This window comes from Tiliqua scincoides, chromosome 3 (assembly GCF_035046505.1).
Source record: "Tiliqua scincoides isolate rTilSci1 chromosome 3, rTilSci1.hap2, whole genome shotgun sequence".
Taxonomy (NCBI): domain Eukaryota; kingdom Metazoa; phylum Chordata; class Lepidosauria; order Squamata; family Scincidae; genus Tiliqua; species Tiliqua scincoides.
In genome coordinates, this window is record NC_089823.1 from 233301543 (window position 1) to 233319716 (window position 18174).

The 18174-nt window shown below is 45.8% G+C and overlaps 1 protein-coding gene and 1 pseudogene across 1 annotated transcript; both read right to left on the reverse strand.

Moving 5' to 3' along the window:
• Positions 1–818: 818 nt before the first annotated feature.
• LOC136645327 (histidine-rich glycoprotein-like) lies at positions 819–17306 on the reverse strand. Its single transcript, XM_066621558.1, has 8 exons — positions 17109–17306; positions 11473–11583; positions 10271–10358; positions 7851–8021; positions 6601–6695; positions 4771–4860; positions 1475–2095; positions 819–833 (listed from the first exon to the last, which is right to left on the reverse strand). Exons 1-8 carry the CDS (start codon positions 17304–17306, stop codon positions 819–821), a joined length of 1389 nt encoding a protein of 462 aa, XP_066477655.1.
• LOC136646198 (5S ribosomal RNA) lies at positions 16546–16663 on the reverse strand (annotated as a pseudogene).
• Positions 17307–18174: the final 868 nt, after the last annotated feature.

Below are 18174 nucleotides of genomic sequence, written 5' to 3' on the forward strand. Positions count from 1 at the left end.
ATTGGCACAGTTATGCCAGTGCTGAAAAGTTGGTTAGGATTTGGGCCCTAGTTTTTGGCCTTTTTAACATCTTTTTAATATTTTTTACAGGCCTGATTCTTTTATGATTTGCTGCCCTATGCTCTTTTTACCTGACTGCTTTTTATCTGACTGTTGTTTTTATGATATGTGTTAATATGCTTTTATCTGTTTTAAATTATGTTTTTAATCTGTTTTAACCTGCTGTAAGCCACCTTGAGTCCCTTCCGGGAGAAAGGCGGGGTAAAAATAATTTTTTTATTATTAGTGCCTGGTGGGGTGTGTGAGTGTCAAGAGACTGCAAGGTGGCAAAAGGGAGAAAAAGAAGGCAACAGACCAGGAAGATCCCCTTCCCTTAGAGCAGTAATTTTCAACCTTTTCCTCTCATGGCACACTGGCAAGGCACTAAAATGGTCAAGGCACACCCTCAGCTTTTTGACAATTGTCAAGGCACTCTGTGCTGTCAGTGGGGGCTCACAACCCCCCAATGGTCTTATTGATAAATGACCCTCTCCCAAATTCCCGCAGCACACCTGGAGACCATTCGCGGCACACCAGTGTGCCACGGCACAGTGGTTGAAAATGGCTGCCTTAGAGAATCGCCTGTTGATGTGGTTCCCTGCTCCACACTGTGGTGTGTGCTGTCTCAGAGTGTGGTGTAGGACCATGTCAATTGTGTACTCATCTAGTACCGTCCACATTCCTTTGGCACTCCTCTCAGGAGCTAGAGAAAGTGTGTGTGCAGCATTATCCCCTCTGATCAGCAGGCAATATGGATTGGTCAGGCCTGGTATAAATGCTCAGAGCCTGGCATTCTGCCCAGAGACCAAAAGGGTCAAACGAAACCATAAAGGATGACAACGGAGGACATGGGGTACACACAGGGCCCACAATTCTTTGTTCCACATGTCTTCTTCTCCCCGTTCCTTGCAAATAAAACAGATCACAGAGCAGCATTTTCTGTATGTGTATATTTTATTTTTCTGAGTTAAAGCTCAAGGGAAGTAGCAAACTGTGACCGAAGTCAATGAAGCTGTGTATTTATGTAATTAATATTTATGCAAGGCTTTCATTTAAGGAAAATGCATTTACTGGGTAGGCAGAAGTGGGTATAAAGCTAAAACACCAAGTGGATCATCTTTGGCATCTCCTGGGCATGATTCAGAAAGAATTTCAGGAAAATGCTGAACTATTGGCTTCTCATATCGATCTTTGGAAGGGAAAGGGTGCTTCTTGTGACATCTCTGGGAGCTGCATGGATGGTCAAGGAAGTTTGCACTGGGTGCTTCAAAGACCGGAATGTGATAGACTGAACCAATTTCACTCTTATGGAAAAAATTGAAGTCTCTGAATGAATCTGAATCTTCTTCTCGAGAAGAGTCTCTTCCTCTTTCATCCGAGGTTTGGTTAGACTTGCAGTCATGATGGTATCTATGCCAGTGGGCATATCTGTTACCCTTCCAAGATGGTGGTGGTGGTGGTGGATGATCATGATGTCTACCAGGAGGAGGTGGAGGACCAGGTGGTGGTGGGGGATATTTACTAGGAGGTAGATGGTGTGGGCCACCAGGGGGAGGAGGAGGGTAGTGAGGTCCAGGAGGAGGGGGAAAGTCAGGATGTTCTTGGTGGTCTTCAGAGGAATTTTGGTGGCCCATGGGCCCTTTCTGGCCATTGTGATAATGGTCGGGACATGGTGGGCACTCATGGCCATATTGATGCCCATGACGTCCATGCCCATGATGACGTTCAAAGCTATGATGATGGCAGCGATGGTGTGGAGGTGGGTGATCTTTACTAGGAGATTGATGACTTGGGCCACCAGGGGGAGGAGGAGGGTGATGAGGTCCAGGAGAAAAGTCAGGATATTCTTCAGAGGAATTGTGGTGGCCCATGGGTCCTTTAGGGTCATGGTGATAATGGTCAGGACATGGTGGGCATCCATAGCCACGTCTATGCCCATGACGGTGGTGGTGGTGTGGACAACGATGATGGTGATGATGAGGGTGTCTGTGTGGTGGACCAGGAGGTGAACATCTGCATCCATGCCCATGTACTTTGCCATGATGATGGTGTTCTCCTAGGTCGTGGTGGCAGAAAGGATGACTGCCATTCTTTCCAATAGCAAACCATAAGGAACATAGCCATGGTTGAAATGTGCATCACAAATGAGAAAGGAAGAACAATAACAAATAAAGTTACAACCTCTTTGCAGAGGAGCTGTCTTTACCGCATCCGTAAATCTACCTAATTCACTTTGCCGTAATGGGGTGGACTGCTCCTGACACTCATCAAACGGCTCGAGTCGGCATCTCTGAGGTTTCCACTTCATCAATAACATAGGCAGAACGGGGGCTGATGCACAAAATATTGCAGGTGCCTCAATGCCCCTCCCCCTCGCCTTCAGAGCCATTCAGGGCAGCAACGGTTGCCTCTGTGTTACCGTCGACACCCAGAATGACTCTGACAGTGAGGGGAAGGAGCCACTTATACAGCACATTGTGGCACCTGCAATACTTTGTGAGCTGCCCCCCTCTCTACGCTACTGCCGTTGCTTATAAGCTCTAGCATTGCTGTCCGTGTGATTCTGAGCTGTCTCCTCGAGAGTTTACATGGCAAAGCCACATACTCCTGGCATTGGCCAGTACTGGCGTGTAAACTCTTGTCCTAATGTGTCAGAACACCCAGAGAGGGGTGCTATGTGCAACAGCAATGGTGTGGAGAAAACCCCAAAGGGCTGCTGCTGTTTCAGTACAGCACCCCTTGGGAGTCAAATTTGTAGACCAGCCCTGGTATAAATGTTTGAATGCCACAAAGCATGGTTTGAGGGCACATGATGCCACCAGCTGCAGAAGTGAAACAAGTCTAGTGTCTGGGCAGTTTTCTTGGGACCGCCCCCCCCCCTGCACACTATCTGGTAGCTGGGATATACAGTAAATGTAATAAAAACAATGTCTTGAAGTGGTGGAAACACTGGTGGAATAAGGATGACTTTGTGTTCTGACACTCATGTATCGCCTACTCTGACAGAGCACCTGAGCGAAGAAGCAGAGGAATACACAAAAACCTTCAAAACCCCATGGGAGGCCAAAGAACTGGCCAGCTGGATCATGATATGAACTCATATCATGACTTATCATGTTTCTCGTGATGGGAAATTGGGTCCTTCTTCACTGCTTTGTGATCCTCATTAGCCCTTAAGGGCACTTCCACAAACCCATGCGGGAGGATGTTCAGCCTCACAATGACAGGCTCTGCCCCCACAGCTATTTGTGTACCTTTGTACACTTCCACAGTTCCCTGAGTGTACAGTCGCATTTGAACAAGGCTCTGTCTATGCGCTCACTGACCCTACAGAGGTATGATGCTGCCTCCCCACACGCATTCATTTTTTACACAAAATGAATAACTGAAAAGGGCTACGGGCTGTTTGTGATTGCTCGGTCACACAGTTGCAGTGATGAGCTACAAGTGGCAGAATTCCCCTGGCACTCCTTGCCTCTCCTGGTAGTATGCAGCTGCCCCTCTTGACCTTAAGCACTGCAAGGTTTCTTCAGCGTCTTTGCTTTTGTTTAATGCACCTTCTCTCAGTTCCTTCTGTCTCATCTCCTCAGCCCAGCTTCTCTTTCACCAGTCACCATTAGGGCCCAATCCTATCCAACTTTCCAGCACCGGTGCAGCTGCAATGCAGCCCTGAAGTAAGGGAACAAATGTTCCCATACCTTGAGGAGGCCTCTGTGACTACCTCCCCGCCACAGGATGCAGTGCACACCCCATTGGCACGGCTGCACCGGCACTGGAAAATTGGATAGAATTGGGCCCTTAATCTTCCCTTGAGTTCCAATTTCTTAGCCCTTTGCCTAGGTGGCAATCTTCCATCAGCCTCAGGCCGCTGGGCTCCCTGCACTTTTGCTACCTTCCCAGTTTGGGACCTCTTCTCCATCCCCAGTTCATCTCACAAAGTTACCAGTGTCACTAGGGACTATGCAAGGTTTTAAACAGCACACAACCTCACAACTTTCCTTTCCTTCAAAGGAGCTGGACTGCAAACAGGCAGAGAGCTTTGTTCCCTGAGCAGTTGGAGTATTCAATCAGGAACATTCTGTGACAGCACACTAGCTTAACCAATCGGTGTCAGAGGCTTTGCTGCCACAATCATAAAACAATAGAGAGTATATTTTATTTTTGGATTGGACAGATTATTAGTTGAACAGCTGAATGGATATATTGAGATGCTTGACAAATGTACTGATTGCTATGCTTCGTGTAGCACACTTGCAAATGGTTTGCCTAGAACTTCTTTCATTTTTCTGAGAACCAAAGTGGAGGTGGGCATGCTAGTGGGCTTTCTACTTCTTTTTCTTTAGATGCTTGCTTCTATATCTTTTCTTTTACTCTGGAATGGTACTTCTATACTTTAAAAAAAAAACAACAATCTGCCTTTCATGTAACATGGCAAATTGCTTTGAAGCTGAAAGGACCATTTCCTATTTTCAGATTCACACGGCTGCCTGTGTGAATAAAATGCATGAACCTTTGCCTACAAGTAGGGCAATGATAGGAGCACGACCATTTACTCTGGAATGGTACTTCTATACTTTAAAAAAAAACAACAATCTGCCTTTCATGTAACATGGCAAATTGCTTTGAAGCTGAAAGGACCATTTCCTATTTTCAGATTCACACGGCTGCCTGTGTGAATAAAATGCATGAACCTTTGCCTACAAGTAGGGCAATGATAGGAGCACGACTTACAGGAACGTCGTAGATTTCACAGGACTCTACTTCAGCCACGCCTCCCTCTTCTGTGCCATAGGTGACTCTTCCTGTACAGAATCCCCTGCGCTGTGTAGGGAAAGAAAACAGCAACATGTATTTGAGCTCCTGACTGGGTGGTCATAACAGTACTCAGTTGGATCCTGCAGATACTTTTCCAGGGAAAGTAAAGAGTTGAGAGACAGCTTTGAAAAATCGAAGGCATGTCTCACAAAGAGGAACACTGGAGAGAGGTGTGTGCATGTTTTTACTGCATCCCTAACTTTTCCATCCTTGCAACAGCAGCTATCATTTTACAAAGTAGGGGACTGAATTAGCACTTTGCACTCTCTGAATTAAGGTAGAGTTTGCACGTGTGGCTTTCTCCCTAATGTTCTGGAGGAGCATTTGATACTTCTAGAGCCACACTGCACTCTTTCAATGAGGTGAGGCTCTACAATACGTTTAGACATCCCATCACCCTGGATGCAAGAATGGTTTGGGCCCTGCCCCCTCCCACACAGGCACACTGCACCCTAGAAAGGACTTAGTGGAAGATACCCCTTCCTCAGTGTACTGATAGTGCTGAACAGTGGCATAGCTAGAGGGGGTGCAAAGCACTAAGTGTTGCAGGGAGCTTCACGCAGCATGAAAGCAGCCCCTTCCCTTCGAAGCCATTCTGGGTGGGGGGAGCAAAGCATATGTCTGGCTTTGATGGAGAGGGGGAGGGGCCACTTGCACACTGCAGTTAGGCTACCTGCAACACTTAGTGCTTTGCACCCCCTCTAGCTACACCACCATTCCATGCATCTGGGCCACAGCCATAAGTGGCAAGCAGCCAGGGCTGCGCACCAGTGGCCTCCTGAACAGTCCCGGTGCTGGTAAGTCAGCATGGCAGGTTGGCAGAATGGGGGAGGGGAGGAACGGAAGAGAGACTGCAGTGAGGAAGGATAAATGTCGAGGCTGGGAAGTGGGTGTTATCAGAAAAAGCAGTGCGGACAAAATTCTATTCTCCTTCCCATCCTCAGTCCACCTTCCTGGTTCTACTTTAATCTGCACCAGAAAAATCACTGGCACAGGTTCCAGTAGACCCAACAGGGCAGCCTCTTTCCAGCCTCAATCAGTCTCCCTTCCCCACCGGGGTCTCCACCCCATCCTCTCCCTCCACACACTGTTCCACCCCCATCTGCCTCCACCACTAGTTTACAAGCGGGGGGGGGGGGATGGACCCTGGCATGGAGGCTGTGACACTACCACTTCTTGTGGCAGCACTCACAAAATGGCCACCATCCGCGCACAGTTTGCACTATCAGCAGCCATTTTATGACAGTGGAACACTGTTTCACTGTTGTAAACCCTCCGCTCCCCGCAGGCTCAATCCTAGTTAACTTTCTGTGTGTTGGAGTGGACAGGTTGTGCTGCCACCAATGTAAGGAACTGTCTCTCCAAATTTCCAGAGCACATGCATCTGGTCAGTCATTCCATTGCTGAGGATTTGAAGAAGAATGGTGCAGTAAGAGACTTAATAATTTTTGCCTTTGCACCCCTCTGAGGGCACAATTCTAACCAGGTCTATTCAGAAGTAAGTCCTATTTTGTTCAATCGGACTTACTCTCAGGAAAGTGTGGTTAGAATTGCAGCTGGAGTCAATATTTGTCTGCATGTGTGAATCCTGGCAAAAAGAAAAAGCAGGCTGTAAAGGTTTCTCCTTCTTAACTCTGCTTCCTGCCAATCTCTTGCTGAAGTGCTGCTGGTCAGCTTTCTCTGCAGTTACATGGGTTGGCCCCTTTATTCCACATTTCCCTTAAGCTACTTTATCTCTCTACTTACTGAGTATTTGTCAGGTAGAAATTCACATTCTGATGCATTTCTGGGGCACTTGTCCTCTTTTATAATAAATTCTATTACATATCCTGTTCGAGATGCTTCCTGCATAGAACAAACCACATATTAAAACACTATTTTAAAAAGGAAAAGGAAAAAAAGAGAGGAAATTAAAAACTAAAGACTTTCCCACATCCAGGAACAGAAATGGACACTGGGGCAATTCAGAGCAGGGCAATTATCTCCCCCCCCCCCTCAACCAGAAGCAATTGAACAGGTTGAGCCTGCAAGCTATAAACTACTTGATGTTACCAGCAACTCTCATTGAATGCAACTGGCTTGTGAGTAGGAGAACCTTGGCCATGGGGAAGGGGTCATTGCTGGATAATATAGGTTTCTAGTGATTATACTAAGTGTTGTGTGGAACTTCAGTTGTCATTCTGGGGACATGATTGAGACATACAAAATTATGCAGGGGATGGACAGAGTGGATAGGGAGATGCTCTTTACACTCTCACATAATACCAGAACCAGGGGACATCCACTAAAATTGAGTGTTGGGCGGGTTAGGACAGACAAAAGAAAATATTTCTTTACTCAGCGCGTGGTCGGTCTGTGGAACTCCTTGCCACAGGATGTGGTGCTGGCGTCTAGCCTAGACGCCTTTAAAAGGGGATTGGACGAGTTTCTGGAGGAAAAATCCATTATGGGGTACAAGCCATGATGTGTATGCGCAACCTCCTGATTTTAGGAATGGGTTAAGTCAGAATGCCAGATGTAGGGGAGGGCACCAGGATGAGGTCTCTTGTTATCTGGTGTGCTCCCTGGGGCATTTGGTGGGCCGCTGTGAGATACAGGAAGCTGGACTAGATGGGCCTATGGCCTGATCCAGTGGGGCTGTTCTTATGTTCTTATGTTCTTATGTCTGTAGCCATTTGCAGAAAATCCAAGCCTCAACCATGCTGAAGAGCTCTAGGGTGGAAGCATCCTGAACATGGACATAAATTAAACATGTCAGCACCTGCAATGGAAATGCAGCACTGTATGGAAAGATACCCATGTGATTAGAGCTCCCATGTCATGTTAATGGAGGGACATGAAGCCCAACCACAGGTAAGTGGGGTGATTTTCTTGTGGATTTCACACACTACCAGTAACAGACCGTGTGTGCCACTGAATGCATGGCGCCAATAAGTCCTCAAAAGTTGTTCTACCTGATTGAAAATCTCATAGGTTATCCAAGAGTGCATGGATACCTACCGCCTTAAACACTTTTTGGATTTTCTCCACCTTGAAATGGCTTGTCTCGTTGTTCTTCTGCTTGTGCTCCTCCAAGATCCTCTCGGCTTCTCCTGCATGCTGATCGACATCCTCTATGACGGTGACTCTAACTGGACAGTCTACACACTTATATAATTGTGGTGGGACTGTGGAAAAAGTGCATGGTTATCGATGCCATAGCACAGTTGCCCAGGATAATGTTTGTGTAATTAGAGCTGGAACAAAACAAATTCAGGACTTGGCAACATTTCAAAAATTGGGGTCCCAAATTCTAAGTGCTTAAAAAAATAAAATAAAAGAGTTTGTGCTTAAACTTGTGATTTTTTTGATAGATGCTGTTAAAAATATGTTAACTCTTGTTAATAGTGTTAAATTCCTAATTCTACATGCGTATCCTAATCCTGTACATATTTATCTGGCAATAAGAGCTATTGAATTAAAGAGGACTTGCTCCCACTGAGTCGCGGAGAGGTAAGTGGAGGCATTATGGGGGAGGCAGGGAGGAGGCATTATGGGGGAGGTGGGGAGAGGGCAGGGAGAAGGCATGCCAGGGGGAGGGAGCAGGGAGGGAGGCGGGACTGGTGAAACTTTGTTCCACCAGATCCAAAGCCTCCCTGTCGGGCTCACTGCCTGGTGAATCGAGTAGCCCCATTGTGGAAAGTCCCCTTCTCCCAAGGAGCTGCCGGTGGCTGCCTGGGACACGCAGGATGCAGTGGCATCCATTTTTGGCACTGCCACTGCCCTGCACCCCGGGTAGCTTGGGATTGGGCTGTTAATCTGATGGAAGTTTATGGATTTTTGTTGTTGCTGGGTTTGGATTCCAGTGACAAGGATTAAGTACACACAATCATGAATACATTTACGCCTCCAATAGTGTGGGGTACATCTTCCCCAGTAGTTGAATGTTGCGTGAAACAGCACATTGTTTCCTATGAGGCAGGAAACTGGCGCTGATTGGCTCTGCGCTAGCCAGAATGCAGTGCCCCCACCTTAGCTACAATGGCTGTCAGGATGAAGAGAACTGTGATGAAGCTGCGTTCTGGGAGGTATTTTTGTATCACCATCTCAAATCAGCCCTCTTTGAGAAACTGTTTTGCAGTCTGGGCTGAATTTGAAAACTTTACAGCTCTCTTTTTCCTTCTATGTTCAGCAGTGGGGGAACAAGGTCTGTACGGTGCAGTCCCTTTCTGTAAGGCCCATCAGTGGCATCACTAGGGCAGTGTGGGGGGTGCGGACCGCACTGGGTGACACTCTTAGGGGGTGACACCACTAGTGGGCAAAATTTTGGAAACCTTTTGGATAATTTGTATTTATGAATAATATCAGCCTGTTATATATCATTCAATAGGTAATTTAATGCAGAATGTAATGCAACACACAATATTGAAATATTGGTATTTTATGAAAAGTTATAGCCAAATATCCAGAGAAGGAAAACACAACTGCCTTATGTAACAAAAAGTGGATTTCTTTCACTCAAAACTGACCAATGAGACTGATTGTTCCAAGAGCCAATGAGGCGTTAGTATGACACAGTAGGGAACCAATCAGGTGTTAGTATAGGTCAGCTCTTATTTCCATATATCAGAGCTAATACTAGAACTCTTACTCAATTGTGTGAATATCATCATGTTGGCTGCTGGTTTTTTGTTGGTTAGTGATTTGTTGGTGACCTGTACTGCTATATATTTAAATAAATAAATTAAATAAATAAATTTAATAAGGGTTACAGCAACCCTTGTGATGCCACTGTATTTAGGCTATGCATATGATATCAACCTGCTTTGGGAAGAGAAGAGCAGGGAGAGGCAGGGAAAGAGAGGAAAAAACTGATCTAGATAAATCTAGATAACTGATCTAGGTAAATAAAACAGACAAAAAAATATTTCTTTACCCAGCATGTAATTAGTCTGTGGAATTCCTTGCCACAGGAAGTGATGATGGTATCTGGTCTAGATGTCTTTAAAACAGGATTGGACAGATATATGGAGGAACAGCCCATTACAGGTTACAAGCCATGATGGGTATATACAGCTTCCTGATTTTAGAAGTAGATTACCTCAGCATGCCAGGTGCAAGGGAGGGCACCAGGATGCAGCTCTCTTTTTGCCTTGTTTGCTCCCTGAGGCATCTGGTGGGCTGTTGTGAGATACAGAAAGCTAGGTGGGACTAGATGGGCCCTTGGCCTAATCCTGCTGGGCTGTTCTGTTTGTATGTAATGATAAAGATAAAAATAATATCTGAAAGATGGGTCCATGATGGAGGCTGAGATGAGACTGTTATGTGCATCCTGAGTCTTGACAGATCCAGTATTTTCACATAAGATTAGCCAAATTCTCTGAATTACGCTGTTGTGAATGGTTAAGTTGGCAACCTCTTTACAAGTTATAGATACCTGGGCTTACAGTGCAGTTGTATCCATACAGTCTTTCTCTCTCCAAACCTTGGTTTATATACACAATGGCTTTGCACTGTCCAAAGTCCTAGAGAAGACAAAACAAAAACGGCTATTTCCAAACTACAAGCTACTTCAAAAGTAGGTACCGAAGAACTAAGGAAGGGCTTTTCTCACTGGGGAATATTTGATGCCTGCAGTGGCGTAGTTAGAGGGGGTCCAAAGCACTAAGTGCTGCAGGGAGCTTCACTGTGGTGAGCAAGTGGCCCCTCCCCTTTGGAGCCATTCTGGGTGCTGGGAGGCATGCACTTAGCTGCTTGGAGAATGTCCCTGATTCAGTCCCTGGCATCTCTAGGTAGGGTTGGAAAAGACTCCTAACTGATACAGAGAGGAACTGCTGCCAGTCAGTATAGACACTACAGACTGGCCCAGGGGTCTGATTCAGTATAAGGTAGCTTCCTATGTTCTTAGGTAAGGGATGCACACTGTGATGGAATTAAGTGCATGTACCAATACAAGGCTTGTCAGTCTCAAAAGACAGCATTCTGGAATCCAGGCAGGACATGAGAGTGAATCCCAGAATGACTCTGGAATGGGTGAGGCTGGAGGGCAGAGCCCAGTGGTTTGGACAGATTTGGAGGTGGAGCCCAGCGCAAACTCTGTCTATTCATTTACAGTGTATAACTTCAATCACTGGCTTAGGGACAATTGGCCTTGCCCTTTGCTTCTGTGGAGTTTGAAACAAACAGGATCCCTGCCAGGAATTTCCTGGTTGGAAAGCAATGCTGATCAACATCCACATTGATTGTACATGTATAATTCTATTTCTGCACATGGATTGAGTCTGGAGAAGGGATGGAAAGCAGTACTGGCTCCCTTGTTCAGTATCTGGTGAGCACGTGTGTGCAAAGCTGGACAGAAGTGCATTCTTGGGCTCTAGGATTTCTGGTTTCCTGGAGCACTCATTGCCAGGGGAGCAGAGTGGCCCTGACAACTATGGGCCCAATCCTATCCAACTTCCCAGCTCCGATGCAGCTGCAATGCAGCCCTGAGGTAAGGGAACAAATGCTCCCATACCTTGAGGAGGCCTATGTGACTGTGTCCTACAGTGCACACCCCACTGATATAGCTGCACCGGCCCTGGAAAACTGGATAGGATTGGGCTCTATGATGGGAAAGAGTAAATATGCTGTGTCACTTACAGTGATGGCAAAGAACCTCCTACCGTCACAAGATGTCCAGTGTTTTCTCGATAATACAGGACATTCCGTTTCCATCACATCTAGAGTTAAGTACAGGATAGATGCATTTTTCTGCAGGGGGTAAAGGATGGAGGAAAGGCAACAAATTCAGTGACTTTTTAATTAAAGGAACGGGCAGTTTTATTAGAAGCCGATTTCTGCAAAATAGACCCATCCTTCAACACTCATAACATGGAAGTTGTCATGGCTATTAAAAATGTGGTTCAAGTCTTTTGATTTCAGGAGAATTGTAGACAGATTTCCTGGTTCCCAATAACAAGCATGTCCAGCAGACGCAAAATTGAGTAGTAACAACCAACAGCAAAGCTAGAAGGGGTGCAATGCACTAAGTATTGCAGGGAGCCTCACCCTGGTGTAAAATCTGCCCCTTCTCCTCCGAGCCATTCCAGGCTGTGGGAGCAAAATGGAGGCATGCCTCCGTTTTGCTCCCACTGCCCAGAATGGCTCTGAAGGGAGGGGGAGGGTCCACTTGCATGCCAGGGTGAGGCTCCCTGCAAAACTTAGTGCTTTGCACCCCTAATAGCTATGCCACTGGCAACAACAGATTTACCTTAAACAACAGAGAATCTTGTAATAAAGACTAAGCAATTTATTTCAGCATACACTTTTGTGGAGTATAGTCCACTTCATCAGATACATGAAATTTGGTCTTCAGTGGGCAGGCAAAAACATAGGGATAGAGAAACTGAAAACAAGGTATACAAAATGGGCTGGAGAAGCAAAGTTTCTGACTGTTATTATGATGACTTCAAGTAATCATTGTGGCTGCGCTGAGCAAAATGGAGTATTAAGGAGCAATGTGGGTTACTTAGTTAAGCCTATACCATGAAATGCAAGAACTTCGGTGGTTGGCTGTCCTTACATGAAGTCAAAATGCGTGAGAGCTGGCTGACCTCAGTCAGTATAAATAAATACATTAAATAAATGATGCATTCAAAATGGACAGACTTACAGTTCCATTAGAGTCAATGGGGCTTACTCTCAGGAAAGTGTGGATAGGATTATGCTGTTATATACCATTGACTATAATTGGACTTACTTCTGAGTAGATATGTATAGGATTGGGCTGAAAGTTACCTGTGATAAGCCCTATTGAACACATTTACTTCTGAATAAACCTATATAGGCTTGTGCTGTAACTAATTAACTAACTGCCTTTTTGTCCAAAACACTCAGGGTACATTGAACAGTATTAACAGTACAATCCTATGCATATCTACTCAGAAGTTAGCCCCATTCAGTTAAATGCGACTTATTCCCAGATACATGTGCAGAGGATTGCGGCCTTAATAAACTATAGCATAGCTGCTATCCTAAGCACAGTTTCATGGAAGCAAGTTTCAATTGAACTCAGGGAGCTTACTTCTGAGTAAACACTCATCAGCTTGGCCTGTTGGATTCTAAAATAATAAATGAAAACTGGCGATGACAACAGAGAAATTGAAATTGTTCAGCAGCCACACCAGAAGAAAAAGCGTTAAAGTTCACAGCCTGTGATGACTGAGCTCCCCTTGTGCCCTTCCTTTTCCCCATAGGAATCCCTATGAAAAGCCTGAGCAGTGTATGATTCAATAGGCCATGGCTGAATACTCAGAATTTTTTCACCTGATTCCCATAAGAACAGCCCACCTGGCATGTGCCATTAGACATCCAAGGCTACCAGAACAGGTCAGAGTTGTGAACAGAACAGGTCAGGTTGTGATGCTATGGTGGTCATACAACATCCAACAGGATGAGTAAATAGATTTTATTTTTAAAAGATTCTGAGCTCTTTTGGGACAAGGAGCCATTTTGTTACTAGATTTTTCTGTAAACCGCTTTGTGAACTCTTTTTGTTGAAGAGTTATAGAAATATTCTTAAAAAGAAATGAATGAATGAGCAAAGCCCTGCTAAAGCAGGCCAAAGGATCATGTAGTCCTGCTTCCCACAGTGACATACCAGCTGCCTCTGGGTAGCCCCCAAGCAGGAGGGAAGACACATGTCAGTCCAGCAATCTCTCCCCTGCAACTGGGATTCAGAGGCTTGGTGCAGCTGAACCTGGGAACAGCTACCATGGCTAGTAGCCAGTCACAGAACTGTCCCAAATGTATCCAATTTCCTTTTAAAGCCATCCGTGCTAGTGTCCATCATCACATCTTGTGGCAATGAATTCCACAGACCACGGGTAATTATGTACTATGGGAAGAGGCATCTCCTTTTGTCTAACCTACATCTCTAACCAATCAGTTTCATTGGATGACGCCTGGTCCTGATATTGTGAGAGGAAGAAAAATGTCTCTCTGTCCATTCTCTTCACACCATGCATAATTTCATGTCCCAGTCACATCCCACTAATTGCTGTTTTCCAAACCATGAAGTTCCAACTGCCTCTCCTTGCAAGAAGGGTACTCCAGCCCTCTGATCATTTCGATGGTCTTGCTTTGCACTTCACCCAACTCTACAATATCCTAGAGGTGGCTACAATGGTACGCAGTATTTCGAATGTGGTTGCCCCCATAAAAGGTCATATCTGCAGCCTTGTTCTTGATCCTTTCTAGCATGACATTTGTCAATATTGGGTCATATTGGGTCAATATTTTCACTGCGCTATCCACCATGACCCCAAGTTCTCTTTCCGCTGTAGTCAGTGATACAGACCCCATCAGTGCATACGTGAAGTGAGAATTTTTTGCCCCAGTTTGCGCAAAGAACTCTAGCAGGCCAGTGAGGTAGGGACTTTGCTGATTCGCCATCATCCAGTTCTGTTCTTGTTTATTCCTGATAATTTTTATTTTTAACACTCTCAGTGAGTTTATCCAGAAAAAAGATTAGGCTGATTGACCTGTAATTTGCTGCCACCAACCTCTCTTCGGTCCCTTTTAAAATACTGGTGTTACATTGGCTACCATCTAATCCTCTGGTGTGGAGGCAGACGTAATGGGTAGGTTGCATGTTTTTGTTGGAAGCTCAGCAATTTCACATTTGAGTTCCTGAGGAGCTCTTGGTTGGATGTCATCTAGACCTACTGATTTGTTAATTTTTAATTTGTCAATATGCTTTAAAACCTTATTGGACTATCTGACCTGGGCATCTGCCCTACATCTTCTGCAGTGAAGACAGATACAAAGACTTTGTCCAGCTTCTCTGTACTGTCCAGCCCCTCTTTACTCTTCCCTTTTACTCATTTGGGACCCAATCCTATCCAATGTTCCAGTGCTGATGCAGCTGCAATGCAGCCCCAAGGCAGTGGCATAGCTAGAGGGGGTGCAAAGCACTAAGTCTTGCAGGGAGCCTTACCACAGCATTCAAGCCCCCCCCCCAAGCCATTCCAGGCTGTGGGAGCAAAACGGAGGCATACGCCTGGCTTTGAGGGGGAGGGGGAGGGGACCTTTGCACATTGCAGTGAGGCTCCCTGCAATTCTTCATTGTTTGCCTTGATGTTTTTAGACGAGACTTCCATTTTCTGCCTTTTATAGCTTCTTTGACATCTAAGACAGAACTTAACCTCAGCTTCTTTAGGTCAAGTCCAGTGGAGCAGTGGTAGATTTTGAAGTGCAAGAGATGTCATTATATACTCCATAGCCATGCAGTGGTATAGCTAGAGGGGGTGAAAGGTACTAAGTTTTGCAGAGAGCCTCACTGCACCATGCAAGTGGCATCTCTGCCTCTCCTTTGGAGACATTCCAGGTGGGAGGAGCAAATCGGAGGCAAATGCCTCCATTTAGCTTCCACTGCCTGGAATGGCTCTGAAGGGGAGAGGGGAGGAGCTGCTTGCACGCCGTGTTCAGGTGCCAGCAAAACGTAGTGCTTTGCACCCCCTCTGGCTACGCCACTGTAACCATGTTTCCCATTTGCACATGCCATTAACAGCCCAATCCTTTACTTTCCAGTTGTCATTGTTATGCCTCTTCTACTGGAAGTGGAATGAAGTGGCATGAACCAGGCAGGCTGCAGTTTGTGCTCCTGGCAAGTAAAGGAGTGGGGGTGTGCACTTATACCCACAACCTCCCCACATCCATGAGGTTGTTGGCAACCTTCAGTCTCGAAAGACACTGGTATCGCACTCTGAAAGGTGGTTCTGGAACAGCGTCTAGTGTGGCTGAAAAGGCCAATCTGGGAGTGACAATCCCTTCCACACCGGGAGCAAGTGCAGTCTGTCCCTGGTCTGTCTCCCTGGCTATGGGCCTTCCTTCTTTGCCTCTTTGCCTCTTTGATCCATGCTTCTTTGCTTCTTTGATCCATGAGGTTCACATGCATGAAGAGGCAGCATTGAGGGACTGAGGTGGCACGGGGCTATGAAACGTCAGGTACCAGAAGATGTGGACCAGCCAGCCCTGCCCCACTCCTACTGCAGGAAAAGTATTGGAGCTCCTCTCCTTGTTGTCTACACTCCTGATCAAGGCCAAGGATGCAGGTATCTGCTTTTGACTTGCTTCTCTCAGAGAAAGCACATATGTATGGTCAAGTTCTCACCCAACTCCCTGGAGACCCGAGAGGTGAAATGCACTCATTAAGCTAATGCTGTTATAATAAGAGTAATACAGTTTGGAAATTTAGATGTGATAAGGAATTGCTTTTAAGTTTGCTTTTACTGTGATCACCTGTTTGTATTTGATTTGCACTGGGGCACGAGAGAAAAACACCCAAGCCAATTTCCAGACCTGATTGTTTATTTTTTTCCCCCCTCCTTCTATTATCCCCCATATTTTAATACATTCTTTTTATGTGTTGACTCTTTTCTTGCCTGTGATTGGTTGAACTCTGTCCCAGCCTTGCCCAGTCCTTCTCCACCCTTGGCTATGTGCTATTGGATAAGTTCTGAAGGAGTTCTCTATGTAACTGGCAAGGAGGTGTCTGAGGATTCTCTCTCTGCCTGGCATTGTCCTCATGGCAGCAGTGGAGTCTACCTATTTTATTTCATTTTTATTACTTATTACAGTATTTATTGAAGACTCTTAGATTTGAGTCACACAGAATCAAAGTGGTTTACATAGAATGGTTGGCAACCTTCAGTCTCGAAAGACTATGGCATAAGCCTACAGAGCCCGGTATTCCCAGGCGGTCTCCCATCCAAGTACTAACCAGGCCTGACCCTGCTTAGCTTCCAAGATCAGACGAGATTGGGCATGTGCAGGCAGGCCGACCGTAAATCTGATTTTTCAAATAGGGGTTTTTATAAGTGTTATTCTATGAGAGAAACTCATAGGAGCCTCGGTTTCTCCAGATGTCTCCCTTCAGGGTGCTGTCGTCCTGGCTGCACAGCACTTCCACTTTTCTTAGCTTCTACAGGCACATTTTGGCCCTGGCATAGGGCAAAACAGATTGGGAGGGAGGCACAGGCACCAGACTCCCCCTCCCATCGTGGCACACCTGAACACTGAAAATGAGAGATTTCTGAGACTTCCCTCTGACAGCTGAGTCCAGAGCTGTTGCCCCATTACTGAGAATGACTTGCCTGCAATTTTTTTGGCACCATTCTCAGTTATAGATACTGTTGGACTTTGAGATCTCAGTAGGAGGGGGAGCATCTCATTTATGTATTTAGAAGATCTATACCACCCCCAACAAATGAACCAGTTGCAGCAGAGGTACTTACAGCTTCTTGTACATGAGCATTGGCAACACGCAACAGGGAGAACACGTAGCCTTCCCTACGGTGCTTATTGATCAAGTCAAGGGCCAGGCCTGCATCCTTTTCGACATCGTTGCAGTTTGCAGGCACCACGGAGGGCTGGCTTTGAGCATCAGAGCAAAGCAGTGCCGTAAGAACTACAGCTGCCGCTAGCAGCAGCATTGGGGCTGCTAAAGGATCAGGCTGCTTCCCTTTCTGTGCTCTGTTGAGTTTATGTCAGGGGCAAAAAAAAATCTCTCCAGAGATGTTCAAGGCTGATGCCCAAGAGGACGCTGTTTTTTTTTTTTTATAGAGACCTTATTTGTGTAACAAAAGCAGTTGCCTTGATCCCTGATTAAGAAATGCAAACAGAAAATGAATGATTTATGAAGCAAACCTTGGTGAAAGTGGGCCAAGAACTTGGCACATGAGGCAGCTGAAAAAACAGGTATTGCTAAAGTGTCACAAAGAGTGGACGGACTGCTCCATGTGCCCCCTGGAAGACCAAAGTGTGATCTTTGGTGCAGTTGGCTGAAGCAGGCTCATGTGTAGGACATGAATGTTTTGCATAGTCACGATTCTGCCTTGGTTAGTTAGATACCACCATGGGATCTTAGGTTTCCATTTGAATTCAGGGAATTTTTAGGAATTCATTCCAAAGGGCTTTTTTTCCTCCTCTTGATTTGTCCGATTCCTAATGCGATATCAGTGGCTGAAGGTCAGCATTAGCAGTGACTGCTATGTACAGCAAAAGCCATAAGAACGAGTTCCAGGTCCTTCTTAATAACACAGCTAGCGAACTAGTTGCCATCACTCCATCCCCCCTCAATGGAGTGCATTAGATACTCCTTTCTTCTATTTATTAACACTGCTTTCCTGACACCTGATTTCCTGGTATGCCTCTGTTTGGCTCTGGCAACCCAGAATGACTCAGGAGGGGAGGCGTCACTTGCATGCCGCGGTGAGGCGCCATGCAAAACTTAGTGCTTTGCATCCCCTTTAGCTATGCTACTGACATACAACCATGCTATGTCCCCAAGGCATGAGATTT